The sequence below is a fragment of the Grus americana genome, chromosome 21, assembly GCF_028858705.1.
Source record: "Grus americana isolate bGruAme1 chromosome 21, bGruAme1.mat, whole genome shotgun sequence".
Lineage (NCBI taxonomy): Eukaryota > Metazoa > Chordata > Aves > Gruiformes > Gruidae > Grus > Grus americana.
Window position 1 is genome coordinate 8,909,831 of NC_072872.1, and position 20,558 is coordinate 8,930,388.

A 20,558-nucleotide genomic window follows, 5' to 3' on the forward strand; every position below is an offset into this window, starting at 1 on the left:
TGCTGTACGACCCAAGGAGGGAGGGGCTGCCTGCACTGCACAGCACAGCACCGCACCAGCAGCGGGGCCGAGGCACGAGTCGTGCCCGCAGAAAATCTATACCCATCTGCAGGTCAGAACCAAGCAGGGGACTACAGAAACAGGAAAGGGTCTGGCAGAAATCTTTGGAGCTCATCACAAATCTCCTGCATTTGTAAACAGCACCAGCTTCCCTCTTTGGAAAACACCCAATTAGGGACCAAACCAACCTCCCTCTCTGGGTCAAATTCTGCTCTCTCCCCTTCTTGCTGATGGTTAAGTACTGGGCAGGGCACAGCCTTAGCTCCCACCTTCATACGGAAGACCTTCTTCCCACTCCGGATGGCGTTGTCTTCAAAAGAAAACTCGTTTTCCCGGATGACCGACCGGCTTTCTTTGTCCCCTGTGTAGGTCACGACATAGAAGTCGGGTGCCCACATCTCAAACTCGCGCTCCCAGTTGATGATGGTGGAGAGAGGAGCGCTGACCAGATACGGCCCTTTCGAGTGGCCCTGCCCAGGGAGACAAAGTCCAAGCTGTTCTCCCCGTACCGAGCAGCTCCCGGCCACCTCGGGGACTGCTGGATGCTCCACTCACCTCCTTGTAGAGGGAATACAAGAACACAATAGTCTGCACGGTCTTCCCCAGCCCCATCTCGTCAGCCAGGATTGTATCCGTCCCTTGGGCCCAGGAAAATCTCAGCCAGTTCAGCCCTTCCAGCTGGTAAGGATGGAGCGTGCCTCCCGTGGCGTCGATGTACCACGGCTGCTTGTCGAACTTCACTGTGGGCTGGAGAGAGAGAGTCATGAGGGAAAGCAGTGAGAACCAACTCCCCCTCCTTTCTCTGCGGCCAAGCACAACCCTCTTTAGCCCTGTGGCACCGAACAGCCCCAAAAGAGCTGCAGACACGGTCCCCAGCACAGCACAGCCCTCGGGCTCCTCATAGTGAAGCCAGCCCAGAGCTTTGAATAAAAAAAGAAAAACCAGGAAGGAACTAGAGGAGAAAAGCGTAGCAGGATGGGGTGGCCAGACAGCCCTCCCTCCCTCTGGGCTCACGCACTGTGGCGCTGCCCCCGCCGCTCCTACTCACATCCACGAGAGGCGTTTCGGGGGGCTTTTCCAGCTTCTCCTCTTTCAGCTTCTTCCCTTTCTTGTTCAGCTTCTTCAGAGGGCGCGTGTCCTCCCCCAGCATCAGCTCCCTGCAACAGCCAGTGCGCATCAGGAAAAGGCAGGCGGGCATTCCTCTCCCAGTCCCCGAGCCGAGGGACAGACACGCTTCTCAAACTCCGCCGCCTCTCTCCCCACGGGAGCTTTTCTGGCCTAGTTAGCAGGGGTACTCATGGAGAGTTAATTTTCCCCTCCCAACAGTCTGCGCAACATCATCCAAAATGGAGAATAGCAATCTCATCGGAACACTGTGGTTCTCCCCCAAAACGGACAGGCAGCAGCGCCACGGAGCCGCCCCGAAGCACAGCGAGACCGTGAACACCAGGGCAGTATAAACGCAGGGGAAGGGGAGCACGGGCTGGAAAGCAGCAGGTAGGCAGGATTTCCAGCAGCCCTGAACCTGCGTTTCAGGAGGCCCAGCTTTCTGGAAGTGCCCAGCCACCGCTCTCCGAAGAGAGGTCCCTGCGAGCGCTGCCAGTATGGTCAAAAGGGGGGCACCTACGAGTGCCCGGTGGTCCCAAACGCCCGCGCAGGCTGCCCCAGCTCTGCCTGGCTCGCCCAGGCTGCGGCCCCACCGCCCAGCTGGCCCCTACCTGTGGTTCCAGTAAAGGTGCTTGAGGTTTTCGTAGTACGGGATGTCTATCTCGTCGATCTCCCAGGTGCACTGGTCATAGGGCAGGTCTTTCCACTTGATCAGGTAATGGATGTCTCCCTTTTTATCAAAGCTGTAACGCAAGGCACGAAAACCCGATCGGTGAAATGGCACTCGGCCACCGGGAAGCAGCTAACCAAACCCTGGGTCCGCAAAACTGGGTGCTTCATCCTCTGCTTTTACCTCCAAGACCACAACATCCAAGCAGAGGCAGAAAAACATAAAGTATCAACACTTTCCGGCAGAAATGCCTATTAACCTGCAGCATGTGTTAAATCGTTAAGCTTTAAAGGTTGCTCTTCCATTCCACCAAACAATTCATATTCCTGTTTTACTAGGACTCGATGAATACCAGCGCTCACCCTCTTTCTCCTGCAGCATTCGCTGCTCTATGAAGTTTTGCTTACACTGAAAAATGAATAAGCATGCTACCGAGTCTGATTATATGTCTACAGGGAACAAACTCTTGCCTTATTAGCAGACGATGTAAAGCTCACATGAAAATTAGCCAGGCAGCTTTATTTATTTTCTGCCAAACAGCCTTCGAGCAGAGTTATCGCTTGAAATTTCAAGTTGCCACTTGAAATGTAGAAATTCAATGAAAAGGCGTCTCTAGCTGCTCAACATAAAAAACCATCTGCACAGCACGTTTCATATGCAGGAAATTTCTTCCACAGAAAGGAAATGCAATGTCAGGGCTATGCAAGGGAGTCAGGCACCTGCCCAAACTCCTCTCCCGGGGCACAGTCCGTATCGGGCTGCGGCAGACATTTACAGAATGATTAGGCTGCAACAGGGACCCAAACAATCCGGCTGGGAGAACAGAACAACTCTGCATTCTCCTTTGGGAAAATTTACTGTCGCTATTTTTAACGTGCAACATAGCAGAAATGAAAATAAGGCACGGATTCACTTCTGGCCCTGGCTTCACCTCAGGAGCAAACCTCCAAGGCAACAGAGTCCTCAAAACAAGCCAGCAGCTGAAATTCCACCAGCCCGAGACTTTGGCTTTGCAGAAGGATGGCAAGAACGCCCCGGCCCCGGGGGCAGAACTCAGCCGAGCACAGAAATCCCGCAGCAGGCAGTCCCAGAGGCTCAGCTAACGGCGTAAACCATCCGCGTGAGAGCTGCGCACGAAGAGAAAACCCGCAGAGATCACCGACCCGTGGCTCAAAGCTTCATCTCCAGAAGTCACAGGGGTCCTGGGGAGCGCGGCAGGGCTCACCCTTGCCGTTTCCTCCCTGGCTTGCAACGGCATCGCTTGGCGCCAGCGCTACCAGGGGCTCAGGCACCCTGGCACGTGCCTTTCTCTTTCCGTGGCCCACTCACGCACCCATCCGCATGCGGCTCCTCACCTGTGGTTCAGGATGCGGTGGATCATCATCCACTCGGGCTTGATGCCATAGCGGTAGAACCGCTCCTCCATCTTGGCATACTGCGGGTCTTTGTTCTTCCGCTTCTCCCTCTGGCTGTCCTCATCCCCAGAGCCGTAGTCAAAGGCCGGCGGCTCGTCCATGTCGTTCTTCCGTTGGTAGTTGCGGTACATCACGGTGTGGTAGAGCTCCAGCTGCGGCAGGAGGGAGCCACACTCAGCCCACGGGCGGCGGGGCGGGGGAGGCAGGCACCGGGCAGGGGCACGGCACCACCGCGCTGGCTCACCTGCAGCTCCTTGACCCAGGAGCAGTGCCAGTAGGAGAGGCCTGCCCACTTCACGAAGAACTCGCGCTCCGGGATCCCCTCCAGCACCTTCGGCGGGGGCAGAGCCAGCTCCGCGTCCGGGGTGGGCAGCACGGGCGGGAGAGGGGCGGCCGGCGGCTCTTTCCAGGCCCAGTGCAGGATGCGCTGGACTTTGCCCTTCAGGGGAGGGCACTGGGGATAAAAAAAGCAAACAGGCAGGAGTGCAGAGTTTAAGGGGAGCCCCTGTCAGGGACCGCGGGGAGGAGGGCAGACCTGGAGGGCAGAAGGGGTCTCACAATGCCGAGCGGACAGCAGCCATCCAGGCACGGCAGGGAGAGCGCGGCCAGGGCTCCCGGCAGCGCCCCTGTGCCGAAAACTGCTGCCAGAGGGAAAGCCCAGGGCGGAGAGCGACCGACCGTGGGTTCGCCCCGGGCTGCGGGGAGCCGAGCATAGCAAACCTGGTGACCTAAACGGTCCCAGACCCTGGCTGCATCTAGCTCACCCCGCAAACACCGCCACCTCACCTGGGCGCAAGCAGAGCGATGCCCAGGCCCCGGGCAGAGCTACTCCATCGCTATTTCTAGCGGGGCGGACAGACAGGAGGCAGTGAGGGCACGTGGGGCGGCCGTGACACTGCTGCATGCCCCGCAGGGACGGGTCTTGCCACCAGGCAAGAAAGGCCCCTCTAGAGGCCGTGCATCGAAGGGGGCCTGACATCCCATCTGCGAACTGGCAGGGAAGCCGCCAGCCAGCAATCCCCACGGGCAGAGCGTGCAGGCAGCAGAGCCGCCCAGAGCCCTCGGGCGCACACAACCGGCAGCGATGCTCCTCCGGGAGGGGATCCACGGCAGGGGGCAGGACAGCGGCCCTGCGGCAGGGCACGGGGACAGGGTGAGGGGCAGTGGCAGCCAGGAGAGCTGCTCCCAGGCTGGGGGGTGCGGGAGCAGGGATGCGGTGAGGAATGCTGGTAACACTCACTGTACAGCGAGGGCAGAGCCATTCACCGTTTGGTATTTCTGGCAGCGGCGGGTTCAGGCAGTGGAGGTGGTAGGAGGATGGGCAGGTGTCACAGCACAGCAGCTCCCCTCCGTCCTTACAGACCCGGCAGAACTCCATGTGGTCGTCCTCCTCCTCCTCACCACCTTCCTCGTCCTCCTCCTCCTCCTCCTTTGGCTCCCACTGGATGCCCTCCTTCTCCTGGGGAAGTGCAGCCAGCGTAACGCCAAGGGTTTCCACCAGCCGCCCACCCGCTTGCACCCACGGGGCCCCGACCCCACTCACGCAGTGCGGGCAGCTCCACTTGCCCTCGGGGGCCTTCTCCAGCTCGGGGTCCAGGCAGACAAGGTGGTAGGCACGGGGGCAGGTGTCGCACAGGATGATTTCCCCTCCCTGCTGGCACACCTCGCAGTAGTCCTGGTGGTCCGTCTCGTAGCCGTCCCCTTCTTCAACTGCAAGCAAGGGACGGGTGGACAGTCAGAGGGACGGCAGAGCCGCCGGCTCTCCCGGGAGGGCACAGGACGCTTGCTCCTCTACCATACAGTTAAGGAAATAAGGAAAGCGTTTCGCCTCGGACCCCTCCTGTTACATCCCCCTACCTCTCTGTCCCTCAGCACCACAGTTCATCTTTGCACACAGCATCATCTCACCTCTGTCTCTCTTTCTCTCTCCACACTGTATCATCCTTTGGTTCCTTCAGGCTCTCAATGGAGAATGCCAGAACCTGGAGAGGTTGCAAGGGAGGCCAGTCAGAGAAACCTCCCCAGGTACCAGCGCCACCAACTGCAAACGCACCATGCAAGGGTGACACGGCCGAGGAGGAGGAGGAGGACGACTCCTCCTCTCCTGGGACTACTCTGCTCTTCCTGGGTGCTCACTGGCACAGAGGCAGGAGCTCTCTCAACTCGGCACAGATGGGAAGAGGGAGGGAAGGACAAGCGCCGGCACGGCTCCTCTCAATTCCCAGCTCTGCCACAAACTCCCGGTGCAGACCTCCAACCTTCTGCTCCTCCAGCATGCGGCAGGAGCTGCCTAGCTCTGGCACGACCCTCACACAGCAACAAGCCAGGAGGAGAAGCGATGCCCTTCACACGGGAGACAAGGAGCCAGCCGGCCAGCCTCGTCTCATCAACCATCAGGGAGGCTGGCCAGCATCATGCCCTAACTGTCCCCCAGCCCAGATGCCGCCCTTCCATTTCTCAGAAGCAAAAACCCATCGGCAAAGCTAAGAAGCCAAAGGACGTGCCTGGATCCGAAGCATCTCATCCCAAATGAGGACACAAGGCAGAAAAGCAGCACGCGTCCCGCAGTGGCACTGGAGGCAGAGACGGCGTGGGATGCCAGGCAGGCCAGCACTGGGAAGCCAGGCAGGGCAGCACCACACCCCAGCAGTCCCCGTTCGCACTCGGAGCCAGAGCCGGGCTTGGGGCAGCTCGGCACGGGGGACTGCTCTCAACGGCAGCACCGTGATGGATGTGCCATCGCGCAGAATCCAGCCGCAGCCCTCCGCGAGGGACGGGATGAAGGAATACGCACACGACTGTGGCCACACAGCCGCTGGGAGACCCTGACAGATGCTTTCCACCGCTGTTCGCGTGCCTCCCTCTTCCTACATTGCTACCACAGATCTACCACCTGCCCGCTGCCTGATCGCACACCTCATGCAGACAAAACACCCCTTGTCTTAACGCCTTCTCGCCTGCAGCCAGCCCTACTCCACTGGAAGCTCACCACAAGCCCTGTCTCTCCAGGGGCTGCTCCTCAGAAAGTCACTTCCCTGGAAGCCCCACATTGCTGCCCACAAATTCTGGAACTTTGCTGCTAGAGCACAGATCCCGGCAGGATCACATGTGAGGCAAGGTGCCAGCTGCCCACCCTGCCCGTGACGCACCCCTGTGCCCAAAGCACAGGCAGGGTCCTGGGCCAGGCAGGGGTTCAGCTGCCCTGGGCGCCTGGGGCTGTGAGCAGGCAGCGAGACAAGGCAGGCGGGCTTTGCGAGCCACGGCACCATGGCAGGGCAGAGCACCACAACCACGGTGCTCCCGAAGCAACTCCGAGAGGCAACACAGAGCTGACTCGAGGGCAGATGAGCCCCAGGCGGCAGCTGATGGCTGGAGAGGAGCCCGGAGGGAAAGCTGACAGCGGATCGACGGAAAAGCCCTGCCGACGGGCTGCTCAGCTGCCACCGGCACTGCAGGGGTGAGCCAGCACCCCACGACGGGATCCGCTCACTGCCTTCTCCCAGGTACGAGCCCACCAGCAGCAGGGCCTGGACATCAGGAAAGCACCTCGCACTCCACACACACAAGCACAAGCACATCCTCTGCCACTGAGCCAGCACCAGACACGGCCTGGATGGAGCTGCCAAGGCCAGGAAACACCGTCTGAAGAGGGAAATCCAAACAGAACAGGAACAGAGTACAAAGGATGGCCTACTCCTCTTTTTCTTTCTCCTCCTCTTCCCTCTCTTCCCCAGGCCAGCCGAGCACTCGGAGCGCACTGAGGAGCTGTTGATGCTGGCGCTGTCAAAGTCGGATTCCTCCCGTTCCTCCTCTTCGCTCTGCAGAGGGGAAAACCAAAGCGCACACACAGTCTGAGCGCTGGCATCCCAGCAGCCGCTCCCAGAGAACAAGCCCCCGAAGACCCACATCAACCCCTGTGGGATCATGGACCAGCAGCTGAGCTCCTCCGGGCGCCCTCCTGTCCGCATGAATACCCTAGCCTGCGCAGCAGGGATGGTGGCAGGGCAAGCGTGCTCCTGGCACCAACAGACGGGGTTCATAGGAGGGTGTCACGAGGCGTTAGGAAGCAGGGAAATCTCCTCGATCAGATCGACGTCCCAGCCATGCAATCAATCAGCATGGTCCGGACTATCACTAGAGCCCAAAGGCAATTACCTTGCGGTGCGCAGCACGCCACCGGCACAGCTCGGTCCAGTTCACAGCACCGTCAATGTGCAATCACCAAGCAAATCTCAGAGCACATTTCAAATACATAAATCAACACGTCAAGTCCCTGCTCGGCCTCCGGGACAAGAGGTGGGCTCTGGGTTTTCCCTGCAGCCTGCCGTCCCGGCCAGCACAGAGTGCGGAGATATCGCATGGTGCAGCTGGCCAGGCACGTTGGGAAAGGCTCAGCATCTCACAGGCATCGGCCAGCCGCAAGAGCCCGCTGCTGTGACAATGTCATCCTGGGTGGAGACACACAGAAGACAGACACGTGGGGGGACGACCCCCTACTCCCACTCCTGTGCAGTCAGGGAACCCCTTCTCCCCTACTTGGCAGAACTTTGCTCCCTCTCTCGACACCCGTTTCAGCTTGTGTCAGCCCGGCTGTGTGTGCACGCAAAGGCATTCACGCCTGACCTTCCTTATAACGTGAAAGGAGTTAAACAGGCCCAGCATTCAATGGCGTCAAAACATAACAACGCGTCTGAAGTCTTATTCTGGAGACTCAGGCATGCAAATCCCCGATTTGCACACTATTCATCAGGTGCTTAGCGCTCCAGCTGCAGGAGCCTCTTTGTAACTCTCGGAAAGGTGAATGCACAGATCGAGAGTGCACCCAGAGATGGGATGAATTTTTCGTGATGAGTGATTGAAGAAACGCAGCAGCGAGCGGCTGCCTCACATGGCTCCTTTTGCTTCAGCCTCTGACGCACAAAGGTATTTACAAACAGGTTGTGTTATGTCAAATAGAGCTAGAGAGTCAGTGAGCTCCAGTAAGGGTGAACTAATGGGATTTTGATCAACAGTATTATCAAGGCCTACAAGAGTTCCATCTCTATTCAATAGTTATTTAAGAGATTTATTCTTTAAAATGCTCTGCTGTTCTTTAAAACACACCTGATATTCACGTGCTGACAAGATCACGGCACACAGACTGCAGCAGAGCCCTGTTGCCCTGCTCTTACTGGGAAGCTCCGGTACCCCTGGGCTATGCTGCGGGATCACAGATGCCCAGAGGCAGGCTATGCTAACGTAATTAAAGCAGTCGATAATTCTCTTTGACGTACAGTTCAGCTGGAGCACAAGCCCTGAAGAATTCCTTTGCAAATGAAATCTGAAATGATGGCATTACCAACCTCATCACTAAAGGTAAATGTGGTTATATGATTTTAGCAGAAATTGTGCCCAGACACGATGTCTTTACAAGTCTGAGCCTGGACACAGCTCTATATCAAAGGGATGAACAAACGTGCTGATCGGAGACTAGTGCGTCGCAGAGAGACACAAACGAGGCTGTGACACGAGGGACGCTTCCAGGGGAGGGCTTGTCCTGGCATTTCCCCGCTGCAACCCCCACACCCAAGGCCCTCCACAGAAAAAGGTGGCGCACACTTACAGAGGAGCCCTTTTTCCTTTTGCTGGGGATTCCTCCAAACCGGAATTTCAAGCCTGCCATCTTTTTCCCCTTGCCCTTTTTCTTCCCGTCTTTGGAGCCTTTGATTTTCTTCCGCACACCTGGACCTAGAGAAACAGAAGACTTGTTTGGTACTCTACAAACAGCTGTCCCCCAAATCACTCCCAACCCCAGGATTTACAGGGAAGATGAGAGAGCACTGGGCACCCCAAGGAGCAGAGCAGCAGCTACCACCATCCACACAGCACGTCCTTTGGGGCAAAAGGCTGCAAGCCCGGACCCGGCACTTGCAGACAATCAGAGAAGGAAAGCATCTGCCCTGGGATGCAGGAGAGGGACCGCAGCTCAAGGACACAGGGCTGTGAACACCCCCCAAACAGGGACTCGGGGACTGTTAGGCGGGGAGAAAAGAGGCGGCCGTGGAGAGGCAGGACCGCTGCGCTGAGCCCACCCTTGGTCAGCTGCCAGCTCCGAGCTGCTTGTTCAAAACCTCTCGAGGCATCAGGAATTGATGACTGCACAAGTGGAGCAGAAACCTTCCCGAGGAGGAACACAGCACAAACAAAGGGCTATCCCTCCCTTTCCACTACTGCCCACTTCTACAGCGATTCACACAGCCCCTTCCGACCATGGGGAAAGCAGTACCCACCTGCTGTTAGAAATAGGAAAATGTTTACAGCAGGAGACCCCTTTCAATACAAATCAGACTATTTCCAGAGGAGCTACTGCAGATTTAGACGGTTGGTTCACTCCTTGCAAGTGGGCTTTGAAGTCAGTCACCTTCCACCCAACTGCCGGGAGAATAAATCCTTTATTCTGAAAAAGAGCTGCAGCCTTACTGCCAGTGCCCTTCCATCACTGAACTCCTTGCCATCCCAGAGTCCAAGCACCCGGCTCCACTGCCAAACGGTGCACGTTTGTCTGGCCAGACCATGCTGCTCTGCCAACACACCTCTGCCCTGGCCTTGCTAACCTACAAATCCTCTTCAGCTCGGACACCGGACCCTGGGGATACCGCTGGTTTCTGGGGGGCTTTACAACCCTGCAGAATCCCCCAGGAGAGAAGACGGCACAGAAGTACATGGCCCAATCATTTATTTAAGACACAAGAATGAAGTCGAGCATTAATTGCCCCCAACTGCCAAAAGTCCAGAGGCCACCAGGGTGATCTGCCACTGTTCACAAACCACAGCCCCTCTAGGACTTCTGCAAGGGAAACAGGAGCTGCAGCCACACCTCCAGCACTGCCTTCGCCTCCCCAGTTTGCTGAAGATGCTTTCCCACCTTTGCCAGCCCGAAGGTGCAGCTGGCTAGCGCTGCAGGCCCGGGAGGCGGGCAGTACACCACCAGTGAGAGTGGCCCCTCCGCCCAGACCACCGCGGTTGGCACCTACCCTTGCCCTCCTTGGTCTTGGCCTTCCTGATGACAGTGGGCAAGGCAGACTGCTGGGGGCTGGCGGCGAGCGGCGGGGCAACGGCGACGGTCTCCACAGCTGCAGCAACGGCTGCTGCTGCCGCTGCTGCTGAGCTGCCCTTGAACGGGTTGTTGGCACTGAACTCTCGCCACTTGGCGCCGAGCACGGTCATCATCTTGGACATGGGGATCTTGGGGTTCTTCTTGGCGATCAGAGGCCTGCAGGGCAGGGGAGATGGAAATCCACGGGTTAACAGGAACGCTTCGCTGCGCATCTGCCCCGGTTCGTCGTGTGCTGGTACTTCAGCCCCAGAGATGTACCAGTGACACATGCCTCCTAGCAGCAGGTTGCTGTGGCCCGCTGGCACTAGCTCTGCTGGCAAGGCAGCAGCAGCCAGAGCTTTCTTAAACAAGTACATACACAAAAGAGGGCAGACCTAAACTTCCTCAGAGATTGTCTTTCCCTGAAATACCTGTCATGTTTTGAACGGCTCACAGTACAAGCAAAAATTTGTTACTGTTACTCAGTTTTTCTCATTAAACTTTTCAAATAAGCACACACAAAAAAAATGGCATTTTGGAGAGAGGGAGAGGAGAGAGAAACACTTCAGCTGTTTTCCAGTCAATCCTGCAATTAAAATGAGGTCCTGAGGAACATTCTTAGCGAGGCAGGGAGAAGCAACAAGGAGCTCGCAACACAGAATTTACTTCACAACTCCACCCACTTGACCGAGCATCGCCCAAACCTCAACCACCACACCAGGCCCTGTCCAGACCAAGTTTCCTACCTGAGGAACTGGCTGAAAGCCTTATAATTAGTCAGAGTATGATAATCTTCTTCTGAGAAAACGTAATCTACGTCATCGAGGCCCCATTCCTCCATCAGCTGGGCTGAGCTCTTGGGCTCCTGTAGATTTACAGAGAGACGTCATTAACGCAAACGACTGCGGCTCTGCAGGTGAGCAGCACGAGGCAGGGTCTGTCACGTGCTCTGTATCAAACGCTCTCCCTAGTCAGTGACATGCAGGGATTTGTTTCTGCGATTTAAAAAACAGAGCATGCACGAGTACATAATAAACTAATGCTTCACACACTTCCAAGAAGCAAATTAACGTGGCACCATCTGAATGCTCCCTGTGCCACGTAACACAACACAAACCCTTGGCAGGTTTGACATCTCCGAGAAACTCTATTTCCCTCCGCATATAAGATAAACAGGGAAATACCACCTTTCCCCTCCCAGTTTTCTCATCTGCAATCTCTTCCTCGCCAAACCCAGGACAAGCGTCTCATGAAACCCCCAGGGCCGCCTTCTCCTAAGCACGAGCTGCTCTGCCGCTCTCTGTCCCTATGTTCAGAGAACAGACGCAATGAATCTTTTACTGGCGGGATGTGGGTAGATGATCCAAGAAGGCAAGCTGCCTCAGACTGAGAAGCTGCCATCCGTCAGAAGATCCAAGCTACCTGACTAGGCCTCCAACCTCACAGTAAAACACACCAGCTTCGTCACCGCAAAAGGTACTGTGAGGACTTGTGAGCGCACATCGCCACGTGGCCAAATCCCCAGCCTGCCGGGGAGTGCTTCGCTTACGCTGCCATGCTTTATAAAGGGAAATTCTTCACCAGCGCAAGGTGAAAACATGGCTCAGCTCTGAACGAGTAACTCGCAGGGATCTGGCCACACCCCGAGGTCTCGCCCTCTAGCACCAGCTCAGAGTAAAGGAATCTGGTACCTTTAGACTTCCATCCTCATTGTCATCCTCCTCTTCATCCTTCTTTTTCCGTTTTGTTTTCTTCTCCTTCTTGTCCTTCAGTTTTTTCTTCTTCTTTTTGTTGGGGGAATAGTCACTCCCTTCACTCTCAGATTTCTCTTCAATCTCCTCTTCGTTGTCTGACATTTCATCATTGCTCCCCTAAAACGGAAAGTGATGGTGGAGAAAGAGCAGGGCCTGCCCCGCCTCCAACAAACCCTCCCAGTCGGCACAAAGCAACTGCTGTCACCAGCCAAGGTCAACCCTGCTGTTACACTGGGGGGCTGGGGGAAAACACCACGAAAATCAGATTTGGGAACAGCAAGAAGCACCTGACCACAGGAGAGACAAATAGAAAGAAACCCTTGTTTTATCTGGACCTGTTCCTTCAGAGCAGTTCTGCGATCCCTAGCCAACCTTCTGCCCCAAGTCCCCACCTGTGAACAGAGCCATTCCCTCTCTCCATTCCAGGAGCGCTATAAACACATCTGCTCACGCAAGGCAGCCCGCGCCCTGTGGAAGTACTGGAAAAAAGAGAGTGTTCACGCAATACGGATAAAACTGTGTTTTGGAAAAGCTTGTCTAGGCCAAGGTATGTGGAATGGAACCTTCATGCTTTTGCCCCAATACTCATTCACCGAGGAGGGGAAGAGAAGCAATGCTGAGCCACAGCTGTGCAGATGGATGCCTGCTCTGCCTCCATGTTGTAACGTGCTCCTCTGAAAGTGCTGAGACGCTGCCAATACCACAGCGTTCAGGTACAGTTTTGGTGAGCGATGGTATAAACAGAAAACCAGGACACAGCAATCCAAGTAAGTGAATGCGCATATTAAAAATAGCTGTGTAGTAAACCAAAGAGCAACTCCTCTGAGAGGCAGCTAACTGCTCCGCTAAAAGATCCTAAATTTTCAGACGGGCAACATTTAGACAATGTTTTTAATTGCTACAATACAGGTAACATACGATGGTCTGTCTTGTGTTTGCTTATGGCTTTACACAAATAAAGTCACATTCCTCTTCCACTGTGTGAATAGCTAAGAAACTAAGGAAAGGACGAGATGATCGCTTCAGTCATGTGCAATCTTTCGGCTCACCGGAGCGATATTGTGCTGGGTTTTGCTTTGTTGCTGTTTTCTTTTTCTGGTCAGCTGGGCACTGTGTGCTGCAGTGGAACTGTGTGACTACAGGAGGATTTCAGCTGTCATATGAACAAAACAGTCCTGGTGGATGCACAGGGAGTCTTGAAAGGGGCAGGAGAGCAGATTAAGTCAGGTCAGCCTTGCTGAATTCCCTCACTTTCACTGACAGGCAGCCACACGAAACCTCCCATCTCCAGTGGAGACTTGGTCACACGCAGCTTTGGCAGCAAGGTGAGCCAACCACTTCAGAAGGTCCTGGGCCTGCTAGACGGCTGACAGATGCATTCTGCTTCCCCACAGTCAGGAGGGACCGGGCTCTGATAGGTCCCAGATAGGACTTAGCTACACCAAGCTGGGGAGAGCTAGAGCAGAGACCGGTCATATTAATTTAGGTTTCTTTCTGGGAGAGAGATCGTGACCCACTGCACAACTCTGACAGCAACCACATTACCATCCTAACGAATGTCACCACCAGCCGGTGGAGCGCTCAGTCCCAAGAGAGCCAGGGAGAGGACACGTGCATTAGGGCATCCCTCCGACCCGCCCCGGACCTGGTGCCCTCAGGCAGAGGGGCGCAAGAGCTGAGCGGGAGGCAGCCCCGCGGGGAGCGCCCGGCTCCGCGGGGAGGGACGCTCCAGCACCGCGGACAGCGCCCGGGCCCGGCTCCAGCACCGCGGACAGCGCTCGGGCCCGGCTCCAGCACCGCGGACAGCGCCCGGAGCTCCCCCCCGGCAACGGGAGTTTCTCTCAGCGCCCCAAGCAGCGGCTGCCGAGGTGCGCCTTCGCTCGGCCGCCATTACGGAGTTCTGGTCCTTCTCGGTTCAGAACAAATCGAGCCTTTGCTTCAGCAGGGTTATAAACAGTTGTAATTTGGCACGGAATAATTGGTTGCCATGGTAACTGCTGCAGTACAGGTTGAAATTCCCCCTCTCCGCTCCCTTCTCTGACAAGGACCTTCATCTCCATATGCTGAGGTTCAAACCGCAGCCTGGGTATTTTATGCAGATTTTTCTGGGGGTTTGCAGCATCAATTCCTGCACCAGGGCTTCCGTCAGCATTGCCGCAAACTGAACGAGTTCCACTGCGGCTGACGCAGGCGAATTCCTGCACAAGTGCGGTGTGGCAGCACTCCCACCCCACGCACCAATGACAAAACCATGGGGGACTACAGTCGGTCACGGCGTAGGCACTAGCCCCACATCACAGGCTCGAACCTCACTCCCACCTTCCTCTAGCAGGGGAAAAGTCCATTTACCCCACAAAACTCTTGAAAAGGAGTTCAGGAAGAGGAAGCCTCATTCAAGGCCCCCGTCTCTCACCTCCTCATCCCAAAGGCAGCCCGGGCGCTGCTCAGTGCCTACGACAGCTGCAGCACCATCTTCTCACTGGCAACGAGGGAACAGTCTCCCACAGGCGGAACCAAGGTTGGTTAACACTGCCCACACAAGGCATTAATTAAAAAAACCAAGCACACTCAATGTTCAGCCTGTTATTTTCTCCCCACCCTCAGTAAGGCAGCAGTCAGTCTTGGTACAACCTGCACACATTGCTGCTGGGCTCAGGCAGGCCAGCATTGACAGAAAATGAACAGAGGTGAAAATACAACGGGGGTTTATTTTATCCTTCCCCCACCCCCCCAAAAAAGCAGCACAGAAAAAAGATGCTTCCAATGATGAAGAGGCACAGGGAGGCAGAGGGCCTGAGCCAGCTTTGTGTGGCGTCTGCAGAAAGAGAAGAACGTCACCATGGCCACGAAGGAAAAAAGCTTCCTCGGGGCCACGACTTCTGCAAAAGGCTGGCAGGCAACACAGTGCAGGATGGAATCAGCTTTCTTTAAATCAGCAGCTCATCACTCTCCCATTAGCAGCAAAAGCACTTTAGTGTGCTACCTCGTCCAGCCAATCTGTTTTTAAAAATCCCATGGGGAGCGGCTGGAGGAGGGGATGGCTGGAGGAGATGGCATCATTCAGCCTGGTGTGGCAAGGGAAGGGGTGGAGATGCGCCTAGTTGTGCCAGGTGAGCAACTTCTCCTCAGCCACAGCATCACTGGGAAAGAAGGGGGCTGAAGAACCGCCACTCTTCGCCCCTCCTGCCCAGCAGTCTATTTGCATTAGTCAGCGAAAGGGCCAGCACACAAGATGTCTGCTCCTGTCCTCGTGTCCAGTGCGGATGGGAGAGCCAGAGCCCGTGTGGCGCAACACAGCAGTAAGCCCAGCTCCGGGATCACGCTGCGTCCGAGCCGGGTGCCCTGGCAGAGCACATGCAGTGCTGGTCAGCCTTCCTGACAGACAGCAGACCCCCAAAGCAGCCTCGGGAAGGCTGATCCTCGAGGACATGACGCCACATCTCTATTTTCCTACAGAAGGCCCAACAGCCCTTCCATGTGCCAAATCCTAGAAGTCCCTATGCTGCCTCACTTGCAAAACACCCTGGACAAGCACGGCTGACACCAGTGTCTGCAGAAACCTCCAGGCCCTGCCCCAGTCGTGCCCCCAACGCAGGGGTATGCATCTTCCTCCTCAGGCACACGAGACCCAGATGCCGCGTCGGTACAGGACGTGCAGAAAGATTGACTGCCTGCCCCCGGAGACAACAGGAAGGAGGCAGAGGGCTTCAACAAACGGGGACACACGGTACCATCGCGCATGCCAAAGTACACACCACGGCCAAGCCCCTGACGAGGGGCCGGGCAGCCACATTGCTGCCAGAATGCACGGTGGCCATTTCTCCCCCCAGCTGCTCTCCAGAGACTACTCGTAGGGCAGATTTCCCCCCCAGAGCATCCTTGCTGGACAAGAACCACTCTCACTCTGGCTCTGGGTCACCTCCCAGGGCCAGGAGAGCGCTTGCTCGGCGAGGGAAAGCCCCAGTAACACCTCCCTTTCCATCCACAGACACCCGAGAGGTGCCTGCCAGCAGCACCCTGAGCAGCCTGACTCTGCACCACAGCTGAGAGGAGCCCCCCAGCCCAGCACAAGAGCATGCAGCATTACCTCCTTCTTCCTCCTCTTGATTTTGGCAGCCTTGCTGTCTTTCAGCTTCTTGGATTTCTTTTTCTTCTGCACAGTGATTTGCTCTTCTGCAAAAAACTCATCCAGTCCTTCCAGCACCCCATCATCTTCTTCTGGGGACAAAACGGACAGCTCACGCGGACGGATTGCACAGGCACACAGGACACTGCATTCGCGTTTATCCTCTCAGAGGGAGGACTCAGAGCTCCGCAGCCTCTCCCGGAGGCCCCCACACCAGCAGCTGATCCGCTGCTGCCCCTCGAGGGAGCCCCAGCAGGGTCCTGCCCAGGAGCGCCTGCCCCGGCACTTCTCCCACCCAGCTCCTCGCTGCCGCTCGCAGACAAACACCCAGGTTTTGGCAGCCTGCGTTCCGCTCTTGGGGCACAGGGACACCCCCAGGCGCTGCCTGCTCTTACTGATGTGGGTCTGCAGGCAATTAGGGAGTGGTAGGCTTTTACCTTTCAGATCTCCAAGTAGAGCCCATTAAAACGGATTCAATGGAAGGCAAACGAGGGAGAGGAAGGCCTCGCATGGAAGACAAGTGCCACGGCTCACGGGAGGTGGTTCTGCTGTGGCTCCACGCTCGGGGAGTGCCACGGGCACACGGTGGGGCTGCGTACGCCAGCTCAGGGACCCCAGGCAGAGGCACCCATCCCAACACAGGCTCTCACCTTCCCGTCACGGTTACCTCCCCAAACCCAGCACCCTGCCCAGTCCTTGCATTTCTTTAAGGCCTACGTCAGTGGTTTTATTTTTAATTTCTGAGCTTATACAGTCATAACGCTCCAGAGTCGCCGGGACCCATTTCTTGTTTGACTTCAAGCCGTGCCGGTTTCGGCTCCACCGAATTCACGGGGAGGGGCGGGAGCCGGGCAGTGCCGGGAGCCCCCGGCCCGTCCTACCGGAGGGGGGTGCGGAGGAAGGGACCCGGCTCTCGGGGCGGGGGCCGGCACACGGGGAGGCCCCGGGCCGGGAGCGCAGCCCGATGCTCCAGCCGGAGGCAGAGCCGCGCTGAGGCGGGAGGGCCCGGCCAAGCCCCGGGCCTCGGAGAGCTGCCAGCTCCGGCCGCCGCGCCCGGGCACAGCCCCCCCGCCCGCTCCTGGGGCACCGGGGCTGCGCTGGAGGAGCGGCGCCCAGCGGAGCCCGCCCCGGGGCCGGGCCGGGAGGGCGAGGCCGGCTGCCCCCGGCCGGGCCGCGCCTCGGGTAACACCCCGCCGCCGCACACACCCCCGCCCCCCCTCCCGCCGCCTACCCGAGACGTCGTCCTCGTTCTCCGCGTCGTCCAGCAGCTCCCGGCCGGCCGCCGGCCCCCGCATGCCGGGCGGCGGCAGGGCCGAGCGCCGGGGCCGAGCGGCGGGCGCGGCCGCTCCGCGCCAAGATGGCGGCCGCCGGGGCCACGCCCACCCCGTGACGCGCCCCAGCCCCAGCCCCGCCCCCAGCCCCGCCCCTCCCCGGCGCTCCCCGAAAAGCCCCAAACCCCCCCCAAAATCCCCCCCCGGGCCCGCCAGCCGCCAGCGCAGCGCGGGGTATCAACAACTCTCCCCGCCGTTTATTCCAGGAAAGCAAAACTGTACAAAATGGCCGCCGGGCAGCAGCCCGGCTCAATCCTCCTCCTCCTCCTCCTCCTCGTCCTGGTTGATCTGGAAGTAGCGCAGCTCATAGCTCTCCTTGCTGTTGGCCACCACGCGCAGCCAGTCGCGCAGGTTGTTCTTCTTCAGGTACTTCTTGGTCAGGTACTTCAGGTACCTGCGGGGACAAGCGCGGTGCAAAGCGGTTTCGCACCCCCGGATCTGCCCGTCGTCCCTGCGAACCCCCTTTGGCCGACACAAATCCCCCTTCCTGTGGGATTCCAGCTCCGCCAGGCACAACGTGTCCCACCGGGCACGTCCTGGCAAAGCTTCCACCAGGAAACGGCGCTGCTGGGGAAGGACGCTGGCACCCCCACGACATGGAGCCGGGACCCCCCTCGTCCCCCGAGGCTGCCACCGCACGCCGTGTTCAGACCCACACGGAGCGAATCTCCACACAGACAGTGGGTAACCGCTGCCGGCTCCCGCAGCAGCAGCAGGGACGTGCCGGGTGCGGCACCAACACAGAGGAGCCGCAGCAGCTGAAACATGGGTGCTCACAGAGGGGGCACCACCCCAACACCACACACAATTTTCCTCTCCCCAGCATTTCAGACCTCCGGCTGCCTCACCGTGCCGTCACTGCCGCAGCAAAAGCCACGCTTACAGAAGTCAGACAAAGGACAGGCAGCGGGCAAAAGCCTGGCGGGACGAGGGGTGGAAGAGCTTGGCTGCGGATCAACCCCTGAACTCCGCACCTGGCGTCCTTTCGGCTGCGTGTCCCCCCCAGCCGCCCGCCCCAGCAGGAATATTGACCACGCATCCCTCTCTGAGATCATTCGGGAATGAGCAGCCACTGCACCATGCATCACAGCGTTTAACCAGAAGTCTTGGCGCAACTCCTGCCCCGAGATGCCTCTTCACTGCCAGGCCCTCCTGCCAGCCAGGCTCCCATCTGAACACCAGTGACCCCCCGCTGGGGGCCAACCATTGCCAGCAGCCACCGACCACGGCTCCGGGCACCGGCAGCAGCCGCCCACGGCTTGGCGCAAGCCCAGTGACGTGCCTCGTGAGCGACCGGCGCCACCAGGACATGGGGCTGCCACGCTGCCTCACCTCTTTGAGAACGGGACCTCCGACGTGACCGTGATCTTGCTCTTGCTCCTCTCGATGGTCACCACGCCCCCACCCAGGTTTCCTGCTTTGCCGTTCACCTTGATCCTTTCCTGCAGGAACTGCTCCTGCAAGAGAGGAAAGCCGCTGCCTAGCCGGCGCTGCCAGCTCAGGCCGGACGAGGCCTCCCCAGCTCGCCTGTGCCCGGCGCTTCGGCTTTTTGTTAGAGCTGGGGAAGAGAGGGAAGTGCCATTCCACCCAGGGGAAGCGGAGGAAAGCCACCTTCCTGCGGGCTCTGAGCCTGCCAACACCTTCCAGAACTAATCCAACTGGCCCACTCGGCCCCGCACGTTTAGCGAGGCAGGGACACAATTCCTGCCTTCCGAGGGGACGGCCAGTGAAGTGATGGCTGGGCTAGAATCCTCCGAGGACACCTCAGCCACAGCCCTGTGCTTCAAACCCGTTTTCAAGTACAGTTGAATAAAAACAGGTTCATCAGCACTGAACGCAGCGCGCTCTGCCCTCGCCACTCCTCGCTGCCTAACAGAAAGCTCACCCCAGGAGGGATGAACGGTAACACTGCTCAGTAGGTAAGGAAAACACTTGCGCTTTACCTACAAAGTGTTTCAAAACAATAAACCCCTCCTCGCCTCCAGCGCCACCCAGGCTCCCTTTGTCTGCGGGGTGCTGCTCAGCGCTGCGGACTTTTACGCTGTGCCGTGGTGAGGGGCAGAAGCGGAGAGCAGGGGCAGCGGGGGCTGCCGGGGCCATGCCGCCAGTACGCCGTTGGGAGCGGAGCCAGCAGCCCCCCCCCCGCTCCCCCCCCCGGAAAGGCCCGGTGGGGCAGCGGGGCCGGCACGTCCGCCCCCGGGGAGGCGGGGAGGCCCCGCACTCACAAAGTTAGCGGCGTCCATGATGCCATCCTCCACGGGGTGGGTGCAGTCCAGGGTGAACTTCAACACCTGCTTCTTTTTTTTGCCACCTTTCGCTGCGGGCTTCTTCTGCAGCGGGGGGAAAGAGAGAGCCGTGAGGGACCGGCTCCAGGCAACGGGCCCGGGGGCAGCGGGGAGGGGGCGAGACCGAGCGCCGGGCTGGAGGGAAGGGGACCGGGCCGGGCTCCAGGCGGGGGAGAGAGGGAACGGAAGGGGCCCGGGCCAGGATTCGGGCCGGGGGCAGCGGCGAGAGGGAAGGGCCCCCCCCCACCACGGCCGCACGCCCGACGCTTGGCGGGCTGCGCCCGGAGGAGGCCCTGGCCCACGCGCAGGCCCAGGCCCGGGCCGGGCCACGCCACGCCGCGCCGCGCCAGAGAGGACCGGGCCGGGGCAGATGGGGCCGGGAGGGGGGGGCAGAGCCCCGGCAGGGCCCGTGCGGGGAGGACGGGGGGAAGACCGGCCAGACCGCCCGCCGCCGGCGGAGACTCACCACGGGCGCCATGGCGGCTGCAGCGAAGGGGCAAAAAGGGAGGGCCGCGCCGCCCGCATGCGCGGAAACACCCTCGGGCGGCCAAGGCGCATGCGCCGTCCGCCGCGCCGCCTGCGCCCACGCCGCCGCCGGGCAGCGCGCAGTCCGCCTTGCGTCGCGCGCCGCGCGCAGGCCACCCTAACCGACAGCTGAGAGAATCGATGGCTTCCGGTTTCCCCCTCTCCCCCTCCACCCCCCGCACGGCTCGGATTGCCCCGCGAGCGCGTAGT

General features: G+C 58.8%; 2 protein-coding genes across 6 annotated transcripts in view; both read right to left on the reverse strand.

Moving 5' to 3' along the window:
- The window catches only part of CHD5 (chromodomain helicase DNA binding protein 5), a 31,248-nt gene extending 13,629 nt beyond the window's left edge, over positions 1–17,619 (reverse strand). For 3 of the 5 annotated variants that reach the window (XM_054849709.1, XM_054849711.1, XM_054849707.1), the window contains exons 1-15: positions 17,439–17,619; positions 16,169–16,299; positions 12,019–12,198; positions 11,074–11,192; positions 10,266–10,504; positions 8,855–8,979; positions 6,947–7,070; positions 4,796–4,962; positions 4,493–4,711; positions 3,497–3,706; positions 3,193–3,404; positions 1,779–1,910; positions 1,109–1,217; positions 616–807; positions 330–530 (exon numbers count right to left, since the gene is read on the reverse strand). In XM_054849709.1, the coding sequence (XP_054705684.1) occupies positions 330–530; positions 616–807; positions 1,109–1,217; positions 1,779–1,910; positions 3,193–3,404; positions 3,497–3,706; positions 4,493–4,711; positions 4,796–4,962; positions 6,947–7,070; positions 8,855–8,979; positions 10,266–10,504; positions 11,074–11,192; positions 12,019–12,198; positions 16,169–16,299; positions 17,439–17,502 (2,424 nt within the window). In that variant the 5' untranslated portion in view covers positions 17,503–17,619. Of the gene's footprint in view, positions 1–329; positions 531–615; positions 808–1,108; positions 1,218–1,778; positions 1,911–3,192; positions 3,405–3,496; positions 3,707–4,492; positions 4,712–4,795; positions 4,963–5,160; positions 5,235–6,946; positions 7,071–8,854; positions 8,980–10,265; positions 10,505–11,073; positions 11,193–12,018; positions 12,199–16,168; positions 16,300–17,438 lie in introns of those variants that run through there. The other 2 variants (XM_054849708.1, XM_054849712.1) reach the window with 2 other exon arrangements.
- Positions 17,620–17,713: 94 nt separating this feature from the next.
- Positions 17,714–20,436, reverse strand: RPL22 (ribosomal protein L22). Its single transcript, XM_054849713.1, has 4 exons — positions 20,290–20,436; positions 19,764–19,868; positions 18,871–18,995; positions 17,714–17,932 (listed from the first exon to the last, which is right to left on the reverse strand). Exons 1-4 carry the CDS (start codon positions 20,299–20,301, stop codon positions 17,788–17,790), a joined length of 387 nt encoding a protein of 128 aa, XP_054705688.1. The 5' UTR covers positions 20,302–20,436; the 3' UTR covers positions 17,714–17,787.
- Positions 20,437–20,558: the final 122 nt, after the last annotated feature.

What these genes read in the sequence shown, in the direction of transcription:
- RPL22 (XM_054849713.1), bottom strand. An exon ending in TCATGGACGCCGCTAACTTT is followed by an intron (nt 18,996 to 19,763) that starts GTGAGTGCGGGG and finishes CCTCTCTTGCAG; the next exon opens with GAGCAGTTCCTGCAGGAAAG. An exon ending in GAGGTCCCGTTCTCAAAGAG is followed by an intron (nt 17,933 to 18,870) that starts GTGAGGCAGCGT and finishes TTGTCCCCGCAG; the next exon opens with GTACCTGAAGTACCTGACCA.